Source organism: Colossoma macropomum, unplaced genomic scaffold (assembly GCF_904425465.1).
Source record: "Colossoma macropomum unplaced genomic scaffold, Colossoma_macropomum, whole genome shotgun sequence".
Classification (NCBI taxonomy): Eukaryota; Metazoa; Chordata; class Actinopteri; order Characiformes; family Serrasalmidae; genus Colossoma; species Colossoma macropomum.
In genome coordinates this window covers 7,528,331-7,541,218 of record NW_023494796.1, presented here as the reverse complement: position 1 = coordinate 7,541,218, position 12,888 = coordinate 7,528,331, and the positions used below count along the sequence as shown (strand labels likewise).

Sequence of the window (12,888 nt, the reverse complement as noted above, 5' to 3'; positions counted from 1 at the left end):
TGCCTTTAAGCCTGATACAAGTAAATGACCTCTGTACTGATTGGCTGCCCTGTTTTGTATCTCATTCAAAAAAGCAACCTTGACTGAAACACTCATTATAACTGAAGAGTTGGAGCTAAACTGCAGTGGGTTGAGTTAGCGATTATATGTAAATGTGACAGCACAAACGGGTGATTTAAAAATGGGCTGTTTTTGCAGCATTGTTTCCACTTATGACCCTAAAAAGTGAGGTGAAGTCCATGATATTGACTCTTTAAACATAACATAGCTGCCTGCTCTGCTCCAGCTCTGTACCAGTCTCATTTAAAAGGTACATGTTGCATGGAGAAAATAGATCTGGTCAGTATCTAAATGGAGAAAGAAAACAATCTGCATCTAAGCATGAATATTGCAAGTGCTGTGTATTTACTAAGCTGGTGATCAGATGTTAATTGCAAGCGTTAACAGAGCCTCTGTAAACCTTCTACATTTCTTTCATGCTGCATTCTGAATGATTCTGACTGTGTGGTTGTGAATGTGTTTGTTTTTGTCAGGCCTTCTTGAATCAGTTCTGTGGAGAGCTTGTCTCGCTCTGTGAGGAATATCTGTCCAGCGTCCTCTTGAACGAGAGAGGAGCAGAGAACCTGAATGAAGAGCTGCTGGTAAGACCTGAGCACCGACCTGAGATCAGCTCCTGCTCAGTAATTGTTTCACTACCAGTTCACATGAAACTACAGAAACTGATCTTAGATCTGTCGAGAGAGCAGTTTGTTTCAACACCACACAAACTGGTACTTGGCTGAAGACATGAAAGGGCAAATGAGCACAGAACGTCTGAGTTATTCAAACTCTCTGCTCTTCTGTCACACACACACCTTTTGTTTTTATTAGGGTGGTCACTATTGTAAATATTTATAGTTAAATGTACTGCTAATATTTCACACATCACAAAATGGATAATTAATTAGCCTTTAGAAACGAATTTCTATTGAAAATAAAGTATGAGAATCAAAGTATGAAACAAGTAGGTACATTTTCAAAAAGCCCCCCTCCCCACCCATAACGTGTAATAGATTAATCGTGGTAGCCATTGAGTCTCTCTCTCTCTTTCTCTCTCCCTCTCTCTCAGGTTAAATATCTGTACACTTTGGGTGTAGCCTCCCTACACTGTCCTGCCAAAGTGCAGAAGAGAGTTTTCCTTCTCGTTCAGTCCATTCTTACTTCCTCTGAGCAGCCAGGTGTGTTTATTTCCATTTGTCTATCCATTTACCATAAGAAGTTCTCATTGTAACATTTTGACTGAATGTGTTACCAGCATAGAGACAGTTGTAGTGAGTTGCTCCACTTTCAGTTCAGTTCAGACAGTTTTAGATTTTAATTAGACTGAGCTACTGCATGTGTCTCAATGACTTGTTCAGAGACCATGAACAATTATAGTGGTTGTGTTTGTAATGGGTATGTATTCTGTGTGTCACCCACAGGTTCTGAAGAAGGAGCGGAGCTGCCAGCGAGTCAGCCTCTGTCTCAGTTCAAGTCGTCCTCTATGCCTACTGTGGTCCGAGCTCATGCAGTCATTACTCTAGGTATGATACACAATAGCACAAATCTATCTTGCTACACACGTATAGCCATTATGTTGATACTGATAGGGTTACTATTTAAAGCTGTTTGAAAGGCAAAACTTTTATCTGTAAAGCTTCACCATAATATGCATATCTTAAGTGGGGCTGCACAATATATTCTTTATTAATTGTTATGATACAGTTTCTGTCTTTGAAATACTGATATTACAGAAGACTACAATATGTATTGTACATATTTTTTACATGACCGCTGTGTTTTGTCAAAGCCAAGTCAAAAATCGTGTGCTTACTTTTTAAATTATCATTTTGCCCCATTAAATGTCTCTGAGGCATTCTTGGACAACGTCCAGTTTGCAGCTGTCAGTACAGCCTAGTGAAGATGAAAGTATGGCAGTAGCAGCAGTTTTATGAGAATAAAAGTGTAGAGCTTCAGCAGAGAAGTGAATGTGGCTTCATGATGATTCTTGAAAAAGCCCAGTTGTTAGTGTTGAAATCTGGGCCCATAAAATGCAACCAGATGATGAACTGACAGTTAAACATCACTAATCAACTCTCTTTAACTGGATTACACTTTATATTCTCTTTATAACTGAATATATTCTGCCCTCACTAGAGTAGACTGAGCAGATCAACAGAAAGCTAACAGGCTAACACTACAATAATAAAAGATTTCAAGGTCCTTTTAAAGGAGCTACTTAGAAACTCAAACATACAAAGAAAATTATGTTTGTCAAAGCATTTGTGTAAAAAAAATATATATATTTCTACGTTAGACGTTACTATGCGATGACATTGCTCTATGGTTTTCTACATGTATCTGACTCTGTGTAAACACTATTACATAGTTGAAATGACTTTATTAGTGTGAGAAATTATTTTATGTTATAGGTATGTTATAGGTAGGATCCTCTGACTAAAGCATTTCTCTCACACAGGTTCCGATTTCTGTTGACAGATCAGTTTCAAACATGAGCTCACAAGTATTCCAACAGAAAGATTATTTTTATTTCTATTTATTTTTACATTTCTATCATGTTAGGATGTTTTGTTTACTCTTTGCCAAAAATTCTGTCCATAAGTTATAATTGGACGCAGGAATGAGGCGGATGCCAGTTACCTTTTGCTATTTTTTTGTCAGGCATCAAAACAGAGCATTTACAATAATGCAGTCCAGTGTTATCACCTCATATCAAGGGGTTGCCCAGTGTGCTTTTAATACATTGTAATGCATTTTAATATGTTTCACAGTGTGCGTATAGCTATCTTAACTAAGATTTTTGTAGTGTGTGTATATATAGTATACTATATGTGTTCTATATGTTTTGACTTCTTAAATGCCCACTGACGGGTCCAGACTGTAAGAGTTAGTACACTGTAATTCAGCTTTTATGGTGCTTATGAACTCTCTCACACTCCCTCTTTTCCTCCTTCCTTCTCTCCTTGTCTCTCCCCAGGGAAGCTGTGTTTGCAGCATGAGGAACTGATGGTGCGGTACCTGCCTGCGTTTGCCCGGGAGTTGGAGGTGGGCAGGGAGCTGGCCGTGCGCAGTAACGTGGTGGTGGTGCTGTGTGACCTGTGCGTGCGCTACCCGAACACGCTGACCCGATACATCCCCAACATCTCAGCCTGCCTCAAAGACGCAGAGCCCCTCATCAGAGAGCAGACCCTCATCATGCTCACCAACCTGCTGCAGGTGCAAAGAACACACATTTAGAACATCCAAACATTTGGAAACAAGAATAACAAGAATTTTTTTTAAAAGGAATAATGGTCTGTATTTAGAGCTGGATGATCATCTGTACCAATATACTGTGATATTGACTTACTATGATGATTTTTTCCATTATATAATACCCATAACATATTCCATTCCCTGCTGCCAAGTGGTTCATTGTTAGCTTTACAATTGTATTTTTATTTTACTTAACTTTACTCATGATTGTTTTGACCAACAAATCCATGAAAAAAATCACATAACAAATTAATATATTTAAAAATTAAATAATACGTGTTTTTTGGAAATGTGCTTTCTGTCTGGTCAACATTCACAATACTATGTAAGATATCCTTTAGTATCATTTTAAGAGGAAAAAATATGTTAATGGCAACTTAACCTAATGGCATACTGTAATGCTGTGAAAATATCATGATATTACATTTGGTCAATATTACCCAGCACTAACAGTAACGATTGTTATTTAACATGGCACAAAATAGTTTGAGCTAATGCGTACACTAACATTGTACAACTAACTGATTCTTCATTTGTTTTGCTCCTGGGGATTACTGCTCTTGCACAATGATAGTCATTTGCAAAAGTTTGAGCTCCCCAGTCAAATTACATGTTTTGTTGATTTTCTAACTGAAAATAAATTAACACATCATTTACAGAGAACACACTTTACTTAAAGAACGTTTTAGTGAACAATTTCTCAATTTAACATATTTGGAAAAAATTAAACCTAAAATGTGCCATAAATTTTGCACAGCCCACATTTATTTGCTTATTTGTTTTCAAAATGTTAAATTTAGCAAACTAACTAAAATAAATAAATTATGCATTAAAATGAACAGAAGTGTGTTCTGTATAGAGGATGTATAATCAGCAGAATGTGCTTTGATTAGAGTCACCCAACCTGTAGATGTTATTTCTTCATAATGCTAATTCAGATGAATGTAGTCATATACACTCATTAATGCTAATGTATCGGTAGATGAAAAAGATTGGATGCCAGCATCGACCCACAATACCTGTATTCGTGCATCCCATCTTTTTTTCTGTTTATTCAGACTTTTCACATACTTTCATCCTGTAGTGTACATATTTATGTTCTCTGTCCCGCTGCTGGTGAAGATACCACATATACTTTCACCTTCAACATGCTGACCAAGCTGCTCTTTTTAGTCCCTCGCTGTGCAGTAGTTGAGAGCAGGCTGTGGATGGTGAAGCGAAGCTAAGGATGTGATTTAAACTGTCCGTATCTGTGCTGTTTCAGGAAGAGTTTGTCAAATGGAAGGGTTCCCTGTTCTATCGGTTTGCTGCTGCGCTAGTGGACCCTGATCCATCAATTGCAGAGTAAGTCTTCAGATTATGAAGTGAGAACACACATAGACAAACATGCAACGTGACTGATGCAAAATTCTTTTTGTAGTTGTCACAAAATGTTACCTTTTACAGATTCCACTTTTACTGTTGCTTATTTTTAAATGGAGTTATTAAAGCTATTTATTCTATAGAGCAGTTATTCTATCCTTTTAATACCAAGACTTAGGCATATGGATACCTGATAGCACTGTCTAATTCAATTGTACTGAGTAGTATGTTTGCTGTTGCTGTTTAGTCTCTGTGAGTACTGCTTAGTGGACCTCCTCCTGAAGAAGAACCCTCTGATGTTCTCTCAGCACTTCATCGAGTGTATCTTCTATTTCAACTCTTATGAGAAGCATAAGAAATACAACAAATTCCCTGAGACAGAGAGGTAGGCTCTTAACCATTTTAAGTGTATGGTTGTAAATGCATACCATGCAACATTGGACCTTTATTATATCTAGAATGGAATTCCTTATGATTATAATGTATCGTCATGCAGCACTGTTTTTTTTATTTTTGTTTTTTTTTGTTTTTTTGTCTGATGTATATGTGAAAGTAAGCGTGGGCAATATCACAAAAATGATACTGAAATGAAAATATTTTGAGACACAACACACTAGAGAGTATAGCACCACATTTAAAACTGCCAAGATTAATCTCTTTATAATGAAATATGCAGTTTCTCAATATTTTAAATACAGAAAAGCATGTTATTTATCAAGACAAAATGTATCACCATGATGAAATATCATCATGTGAAAGAATTTGTGGGAATTTAATTAGACGTCCAGAAGCACTATTGCACCAAGAAATTTCAAATCAGTGCAAAATCAATGAATATGTTCTGATAATTTATGGTTCCTGCATGGTATAGATGTTGTACAACACGGAAAGTGTAGTTTTTTCCCCTTTCAGAAATTCATTTACAAGATTTCCTGTGAATTTAAAGTAACAAGGCATTGTTGTGTCTTAGACTATATTGTTCACTGTTAAAGTATTTCAATCCTGACAGTAAGCATGTTGTCTGACAGTCAGAAGAACAAGTTTTCCCTCAAAGGGCAGATGAACCAGGGCAAGCGTTTCAGGATCTACAGATTTCTACTGAAGAACTTCACTGATGAACAGCGCTTTAATATCACTACCAGAATCAGTCAAGATATCCTCGGTAAGTGTGCATATTAAGGGTGTAGAAAATGCTTGAATGTTAGAATTGTTATAATCAGTTAGAATAAAATGTAATACAATATGTATGTTTTTGTTGAGCTAATTTCAATTTTTAAAAATCCACCTTTTTTCTCCAATGTCCTCCACAGCCTGCTTTGTGGACTCAGAATTGCCTCTGGACGCAGAGGGGGCCGAGCTGCTGGCCGATGTGTTCGACGTTCTGTCTTTGAAAGAGATAAAGCTGACCGCTATGAGCGGCCCTGCCCCCGGTGACGAGCCCCCTGAGGATGAAATGGCTGCAGCCAAAGCAGTCCTGCAGAAGAAGCTTGTCTCACAGGTCAGATTGTATAGCCCATATACACACATCAACACACACAAAGTACACAATAGGCAAGAAATCTATCTTAGGTTTTCCTCAAACTCATACTCTCTGTAACTTCAACACTAAAAATAGCTAGCTAGCTAATAATGCTAACTGTCATGCTGGTTTATGCTGTTGTGAGTGAACGGCTAGACTGCACCCTCCACATATATAGAATAAACTGGGCATGTCACCATCCAGTGTACTGAATCTTGTAGCCACTGATAATCCTGGATAATCAGTATAGTCATTTAATTGAAAATAGTAAGTAAATATTAATTTGACTGTTATGTCTGTTGTACTGGTAATGTTCATGTATATTGTTTTTTATTAATGCTTTGTGTGAGTTTGTCCATATCTACTGTGAGTTTTGTGTAAAGCTGCATGTGTTCTCTGTGAGCAGGTGCAGAAAAAGAACTTTGTGGAGAATGTGATTCCCATGGTCATCGCTCTGAAGAACATGCTGGAGGAGCACCGCTCACCTGTCCTCAAACATCTCATGGCTTACCTGCAGGTATGACTTGTCACAGGTTAACAGGACAGATGACTTTTCAACAAAGATACATAAAGTAGCACTAATGTGTCAAGCGACCTATGAAACTGCACAGAAGTTCAAACAAGATTCATGACTGAAGATACTAATACTAATGTTTTTAGCTAAGGAACATAAAATGTGACTTGTGCCAAAGTTAAGACACATTATTAGTTGACTTTTTCACATGTCAGGCTAAGCTAATGAATAGAAATTGTGCACTAAAATGTGCAGGAAAAATGCAATGTTTAAGTCTAAACCCTGCAATGGATGTGTTATAATTTTTTCTTACTTGAAAAATCAATAAAACATTTAATTTGTCAGGGGTGGTCTCACATCCCACAAAGCAGAGCTGGCATTAAGCCATGGGTTTTGTACTTCACTGTGCAGTTGTATTGCTCAGCAAAGTATTCTGCTGTTAACTTGTATTCCTGGGTGCTTGTATTGTCACAGGATTTCACAAAAGCTCCTGTTTTGAGTATGTTTGATCAAAAATGTACCCATGGCAAAATGAATAGATTCTAAATGTTTTCACTGCAGCCAGCAGATGGAGTAGTGAGTTTACAAATCTGCGTTTTTTGTGTTGTAGGTGACCATGCAGGACTATCGCACAGAGGTGAAGGAGCTGTTTGCCGCAGACGAGCAGCTGGCCGCAGAGGTGGAGTTCAACCTGAAGATGTTTGAGAAGCAGAAAGAGCAGGAGCAGCAGGAGTTAGCACAGCAACTCGGCAACTTTACTCTGTCACCCAGACCTAAAGTGAGTATGACATGTATATCTTTATAGCAGTAACATAGCTGATTTTCATTTTAGGGGAGGGTGCTGGTTACAACTTGGGGGGACCAACTAGAAAGCATTATATCCCAGAAGAATAGCTGTAATGTGGTTGATAACTACTGGCCACTGACTCTGTAAAAACAACATGAGTGCTGGCCCTGCATTTACCTGCCTAGTTAGGATAACAACTTCCAGCATACTACAGTAAGAAAAGACCAATTAATCAGGGTCTTACCATGTACAGCACTAGACGTAGATGTCTGAGGTGGAATAACTAAAAACTGGAGATTTTCTTGTCATAGTATTCAACCATTTCTTTACCACAGTCACCTGTACAGCTTACCTCCCTCACTACAACTATAGTCATATGTAAAGTTCAACCCCTGCTTAAAATGACATGTTTTTTTGATTGTCTACGTGAAAATAATAACAGATAAGAAAATATCAGATGTGGCACTTTTCCATGGGCCTTAGTTTGTTTTTTGTTTTTTGCCCTAAGATTAAATTGGCAAAAAATATCTAAATTAACAAGTAAACAATAATTGTGCATTAAATTGTATAGAATTGTGTTTTCTGTAGAGGATGTGCTTTTTTTTTCCAAATTTTTGCAAACTTCTTGCATAATTCAGCGATTTAGGGTTCATCCTATATCATAAGTGGGCAAAACAAATAACACTTTTTAATATTGTCATTGGCATTTTTTTGGCGGGGGGGGGGATCTTCTAAGTGAGGTAGCCTAGGCCCCCTTAGACAGTCGCTGATACAGTAACTGGTGTGCTTGCTTGTGTTCAGGGCAGTGCTGCTGCCTCTCCAGCTGCTGGTGTTGGCGGCAGGCCAGGCTTTGCCACTCCTCTCGCCCCTCGCTCTGCTCAGAGACCCTCAAACAACTGCAAGTCTGCCGACATGCTCAGGTAACGCCACCCTCTGTCCCTGTACACTGACCCTAGTGGGTTTGTTCTTAGCGTGGAAGATTAATCATTAGACCTTTGCGGTTTTGAGGTTTCACGTTATTTTGTAGTCAACAGCATGCCTAAGTAAGGGCTCCAGATCTAAGCCATTTTTGTGGAATTAATGTAATACAAACACCCTGCATGATACATGTGATACAAGTATGAACGTTCACACATTGAAAATGATTGCAAAATGGCTTTAACAAAAATACTTTTATGGTCAAATAATTGAGGTTAATCATGATTTACTACACAAAGTAATGCTAATTAAACCAGTTAATAATTTGAACTGTTTGATATGTTATTGTATTTTATATTACAACACCAGCTTCTGGGATTGTGGGCTACTACTGCTACTTGATTTGTGCAGGATGTTTGGTGAATGTTATTTCTGTTTGACCACAGAACAGCCTTGTTGTTCAAATGATGGTGCTATTTTGGGGAGAAATGTATGTAGGACAAAACATTTTAGGCTTTATAACTCAGTGGTTAAACAGAGTCCGAGAGTGATTGTCAGCTCAGACCCAAAGCTCTCCTGGATTCTTACAGCAAGCATGACAAAATGATGACGGGTCAGGATTCAATGCTCTTGTCACTATGTTCCTTCAAATACATATATGACACAGTTTCTCTCCCTCACTCTCTCTCCCTCTCTGCACCCCTCCGCTCAGGCGTCGTACGTTTGCTGGTATGCTGACTCCTGTGGGAAGACGAGGTTCGCAGAGCATGATCTGTTCAGGTAAAACACACACCAACAGTATTTTTCTGCTGAAAATATAAATGAATTTAAAAGTGAAGTATTCATGCAATGGGTGGTTCATTTATTCCCACTCCTGACTCCAGTCTGTGTTTTCTCTCTTTGTCTACAATATTGTATCAGTGCTGTTGTCACAAAGATTTAAAGGAATAGTTTTGTGTGTTTTCTCGTTTTCTCATGGCTCAAAATGGACAAAATTCATGAATTCAGAATGACTGTTACTGTTTATAGCTATGCAACATTTGTCTCCGCTATTTATTAGCTACCTTGACCATTTTGACTGTGCACTACTTCTGAAGATCTGAAGCTCTTTTACGTTGTGATTGCTCCAACAGGATCTTCAAAGGGGGGTTTTGATGGCAGAGCTATCAGCACACCACAAGGTAGGACATGATGAGATCTTCAGCTCAGCCGCAAATGTGTAAATCTGCTCTTCATACCTGAAGATGGATGCAATTAATCTTTAGGATTTCTGAAATTAAAATTTAAATTTGATTTAATTAATTAACAGTACAATTTTTGTGAATTGTCATTATCTGTACAATGAACCTGCCTAAAAAATGTCTAATGATATTGTATGTGTGATTTGTACTTAAGCAGATGATCTGAATCAAAGTGAATTGCATTTCATATTTCTCTTGTAAATTTAGAAGAATTAGCAAAACATGGGTAAGAGAAAATGCAGTGCCTTATGGTTCTTTTGAGGATTTTGAGGAACTCCAGATTTAGCTTTAGATATTTGCACATTTTTGCACTGCTGTGACACGCTATTGCATTTTCATTTTTTACATATATATATTGCTTGTTAGCTACATTAGCCTTATATCCAGTACAAAACTAAACAAGCATTCAGATACCAAACATGTCTGTTCATAGACTGCATTTACGATGAGAGAAAGTTCTGTAAATTTGATTTTGTTAAATTTTAGCTTTAACATGTCCACAATAGTAGATAATTTGCTTTATTTCTGTAGGAATTACATTAGTTTGCTGATAAAACCAGCTCAGCACTGCTGAATTGCATTCAGAAACTCATTTGTCTAGCTCTTTTGGATAAAAATGGTCATGTCTTCATGTAACACTGATTGTGTGCTTCCGTGCAGAGAGCATCAATGAAGTGACGTTTGGAGAGCAAGTCAGTGCCATTCACTATGATGGAGCTTCAGGTATTTTTTTCTACACTATCAGTCATGTCTATATTAAAGCAAAGCTATTAAATGTGTAGATCAGGGCTGAACAAATGCACCCCACGGGGAGAAGTTGGCCTTCAAGGACATCTGATTTGGACTGCAAACATGTTACCTTAAGCTCACTCCTTCACCCAATAAAAGAACATAATTTCACTTGATCATTTTATCAAGTATTTTAGTAACAATGTACTGTTTTTGTTTTTTTTTGTTGTTGTTTGTTTTTTGGCACTTTGGGCCTCTGAGTCAATATGTTTGTGCACTCCTGCTAGAGGTGGATGATATCTGAAAAATATATCATGATACTTGAGAATTTTTCATGATACAATATATGTCGCAATATTTATTTTTTCAGATATCTGATCAGTTAGAATGAAGAAAATAGAACTAATAGTGCTACATTTAAAAACACTATGAAAAACTGTGAATACAGTGATTTATTTTTTTTCCAATAGCTGTCATACTGTGTTGCACTGAATCCAGTTAAATGGGTCTAATTTTGCTCTCTTTATAATGAAACATGCAGTTGGTCTACAAGTACTGACGCTATACATGAAATGTTCAGAAAAGCATGGTGTATTGTACTCTGACATCATTTCACGACATAATTTTAATGATATTATAATATTGGCCAGCCCTAATCCCTGCTCCAGAAACAATAATTTAACTATAATTGTATTTACCACTAGATTGACTATTGTAATGTTTGTTTTTGGCTACAGGCAGACATAACATACCTGGAGATGATAGCGTTTTACATCTTATGTCACCTGAACATCAGTAAGTGCTCTTTTGGACAGCTCTTCTCTGTGTAGTAGCTACATTTTGTTTTAGAAATGGCTTTTTGCCTCTTTTTCTTTTCTGAAACTGAAACTGAATTTTTCACCACGGTCTTATTTTAAGTAAAGCACTGTACTTAAGATGACCATTTAATAGAACCACGCTGAAACTGCATACTATGAAAAAATCTACTACCACACAGGAAAAAGTGCCTAGCCAAGAACACAGTGTATATATACAGGTTTGCAAACTTAGACTTTAAAATTAAGCACTATATTAAGGTTTCAAAGGTGTTTTGATTTCAATACAGTACCAGCAAATTAATGAAGCTCCACTTACTATATAGGTGCACTTTGTAGTTCTACAATTACAGACTGTAGTACATCTGTTTCTCTGCATACTTTATCCCACTTTTCACCCTGTTCTTCAGTGGCCAGGATCCCCACAGGACCACCACAGAGCAGGTATTATTTAGGTGGTGGATCATTCTCAGCACTGCAATGGTGGTGTGTGTTGTGCTGGTACATGTGGTTCAGAAACCTCAGTGTCACTGCTGCTGAGAATACCATAGACCAACCAAAAATATATCAGCCAACAGCGTCCTGTGACCACTGATAAAGCACTAGATGATGACTCACACAGAGTGGGACTGTAAGTGGACACAGTGTTTAAAAACTCCAGCAGCACTGCTGTGTCTGATCCACTCAGACCAGGACAACACACACTAACACACCACCACCACATCAGTATCACTGCAGTGCTGAGAATGATCCACCAGCCAAATGATTACTGCTCTGTGGTGGTCCTGTGGGGGTCCTGACCATTGAAGAACAGGGTAAAAGGGGGCTAACCAAGTATGCAGAGAAACAGATGGACTACAGTCTGTAATCGTAGAACAACAAAGTGCTCCTGTATGATAAGTGAAGCTGATGAAATGGACGGAGTGTAGATTCAAGGAGGTGCACTTAATGAAGAGTCCGGTTGGTGTATATAATGTCATAAAATGTTAAATACAGGCGTTTGCTAATGGTTGGATGCTCCTGGTAAAATGAAACAAATGACATCTTTTGATTTTCTAAGTGAAAATAAGTTAACACACTTAAATATTGCACTTTCTACAGATTTTTGAGATCAGCTGCCGACTGAAAAGCTGCTCAGTGGTGATGACAGTTTGGGAATTTAGTGTAGTCAAATGTGTCAAATGTGTTCTTAAAAGTTTGTGGGATGCAGATCAACATCGTCTTTACTTTGTTCCTAAATGTGCAAACGTGTTTTTGCACCTGTGATGTGTCCCCACTTATATTTGTGTACAGATATAAACATTAATTTTCTTTTTCAGAGCACCAGCGCCCAGACAGTGGAACGTGGAGTCTCCCATTGTGAGAAAAAGCAGAAGCAAGAAAAGGCAGTTGTGAACATGCATTTATGTGTCCTATAATGATATTACCTTTTCCGAACCTTTACTGTGTCTAAACTTTTGTATTACTGTCCTTTTAAAACTCTATAAGAATGCCTTTCACCTTTTCTAAAATATACTCATTTTTCTTTTGTAAATAAATAAAATAATCAAACTTTGTTTTTTATTTTTCTTATGATTAATTGCTTTCTTATACAGACTTCAAATCAAAAGACTGTTCAATTTAATTGAGTAATGAGGGTCATGTTGAGTGGTAACCCTAGCTTTCATTCCCACATTCACACTATTGCTTGATCTCTTTAGCGGCCAGCA

General features: G+C 37.6%; 1 protein-coding gene across 1 annotated transcript in view; it reads left to right on the top strand.

Moving 5' to 3' along the window:
* ncapd3 (non-SMC condensin II complex, subunit D3) overlaps positions 1 to 12,685 on the top strand; it is a 29,117-nt gene extending 16,432 nt beyond the window's left edge. Inside the window, exons 20-35 of the mRNA XM_036583447.1 lie at positions 534 to 641; positions 1,109 to 1,217; positions 1,461 to 1,562; positions 3,017 to 3,255; positions 4,559 to 4,638; positions 4,904 to 5,041; positions 5,685 to 5,818; positions 5,967 to 6,154; positions 6,582 to 6,692; positions 7,300 to 7,467; positions 8,278 to 8,396; positions 9,107 to 9,174; positions 9,528 to 9,575; positions 10,296 to 10,358; positions 11,102 to 11,159; positions 12,499 to 12,685. Of these exons, the coding sequence (XP_036439340.1) occupies positions 534 to 641; positions 1,109 to 1,217; positions 1,461 to 1,562; positions 3,017 to 3,255; positions 4,559 to 4,638; positions 4,904 to 5,041; positions 5,685 to 5,818; positions 5,967 to 6,154; positions 6,582 to 6,692; positions 7,300 to 7,467; positions 8,278 to 8,396; positions 9,107 to 9,174; positions 9,528 to 9,575; positions 10,296 to 10,358; positions 11,102 to 11,159; positions 12,499 to 12,574 (1,809 nt within the window). The 3' untranslated portion in view covers positions 12,575 to 12,685. The remainder of the gene's footprint in view (positions 1 to 533; positions 642 to 1,108; positions 1,218 to 1,460; positions 1,563 to 3,016; positions 3,256 to 4,558; positions 4,639 to 4,903; positions 5,042 to 5,684; positions 5,819 to 5,966; positions 6,155 to 6,581; positions 6,693 to 7,299; positions 7,468 to 8,277; positions 8,397 to 9,106; positions 9,175 to 9,527; positions 9,576 to 10,295; positions 10,359 to 11,101; positions 11,160 to 12,498) is intronic.
* The last annotated feature ends 203 nt before the right edge of the window (positions 12,686 to 12,888 follow it).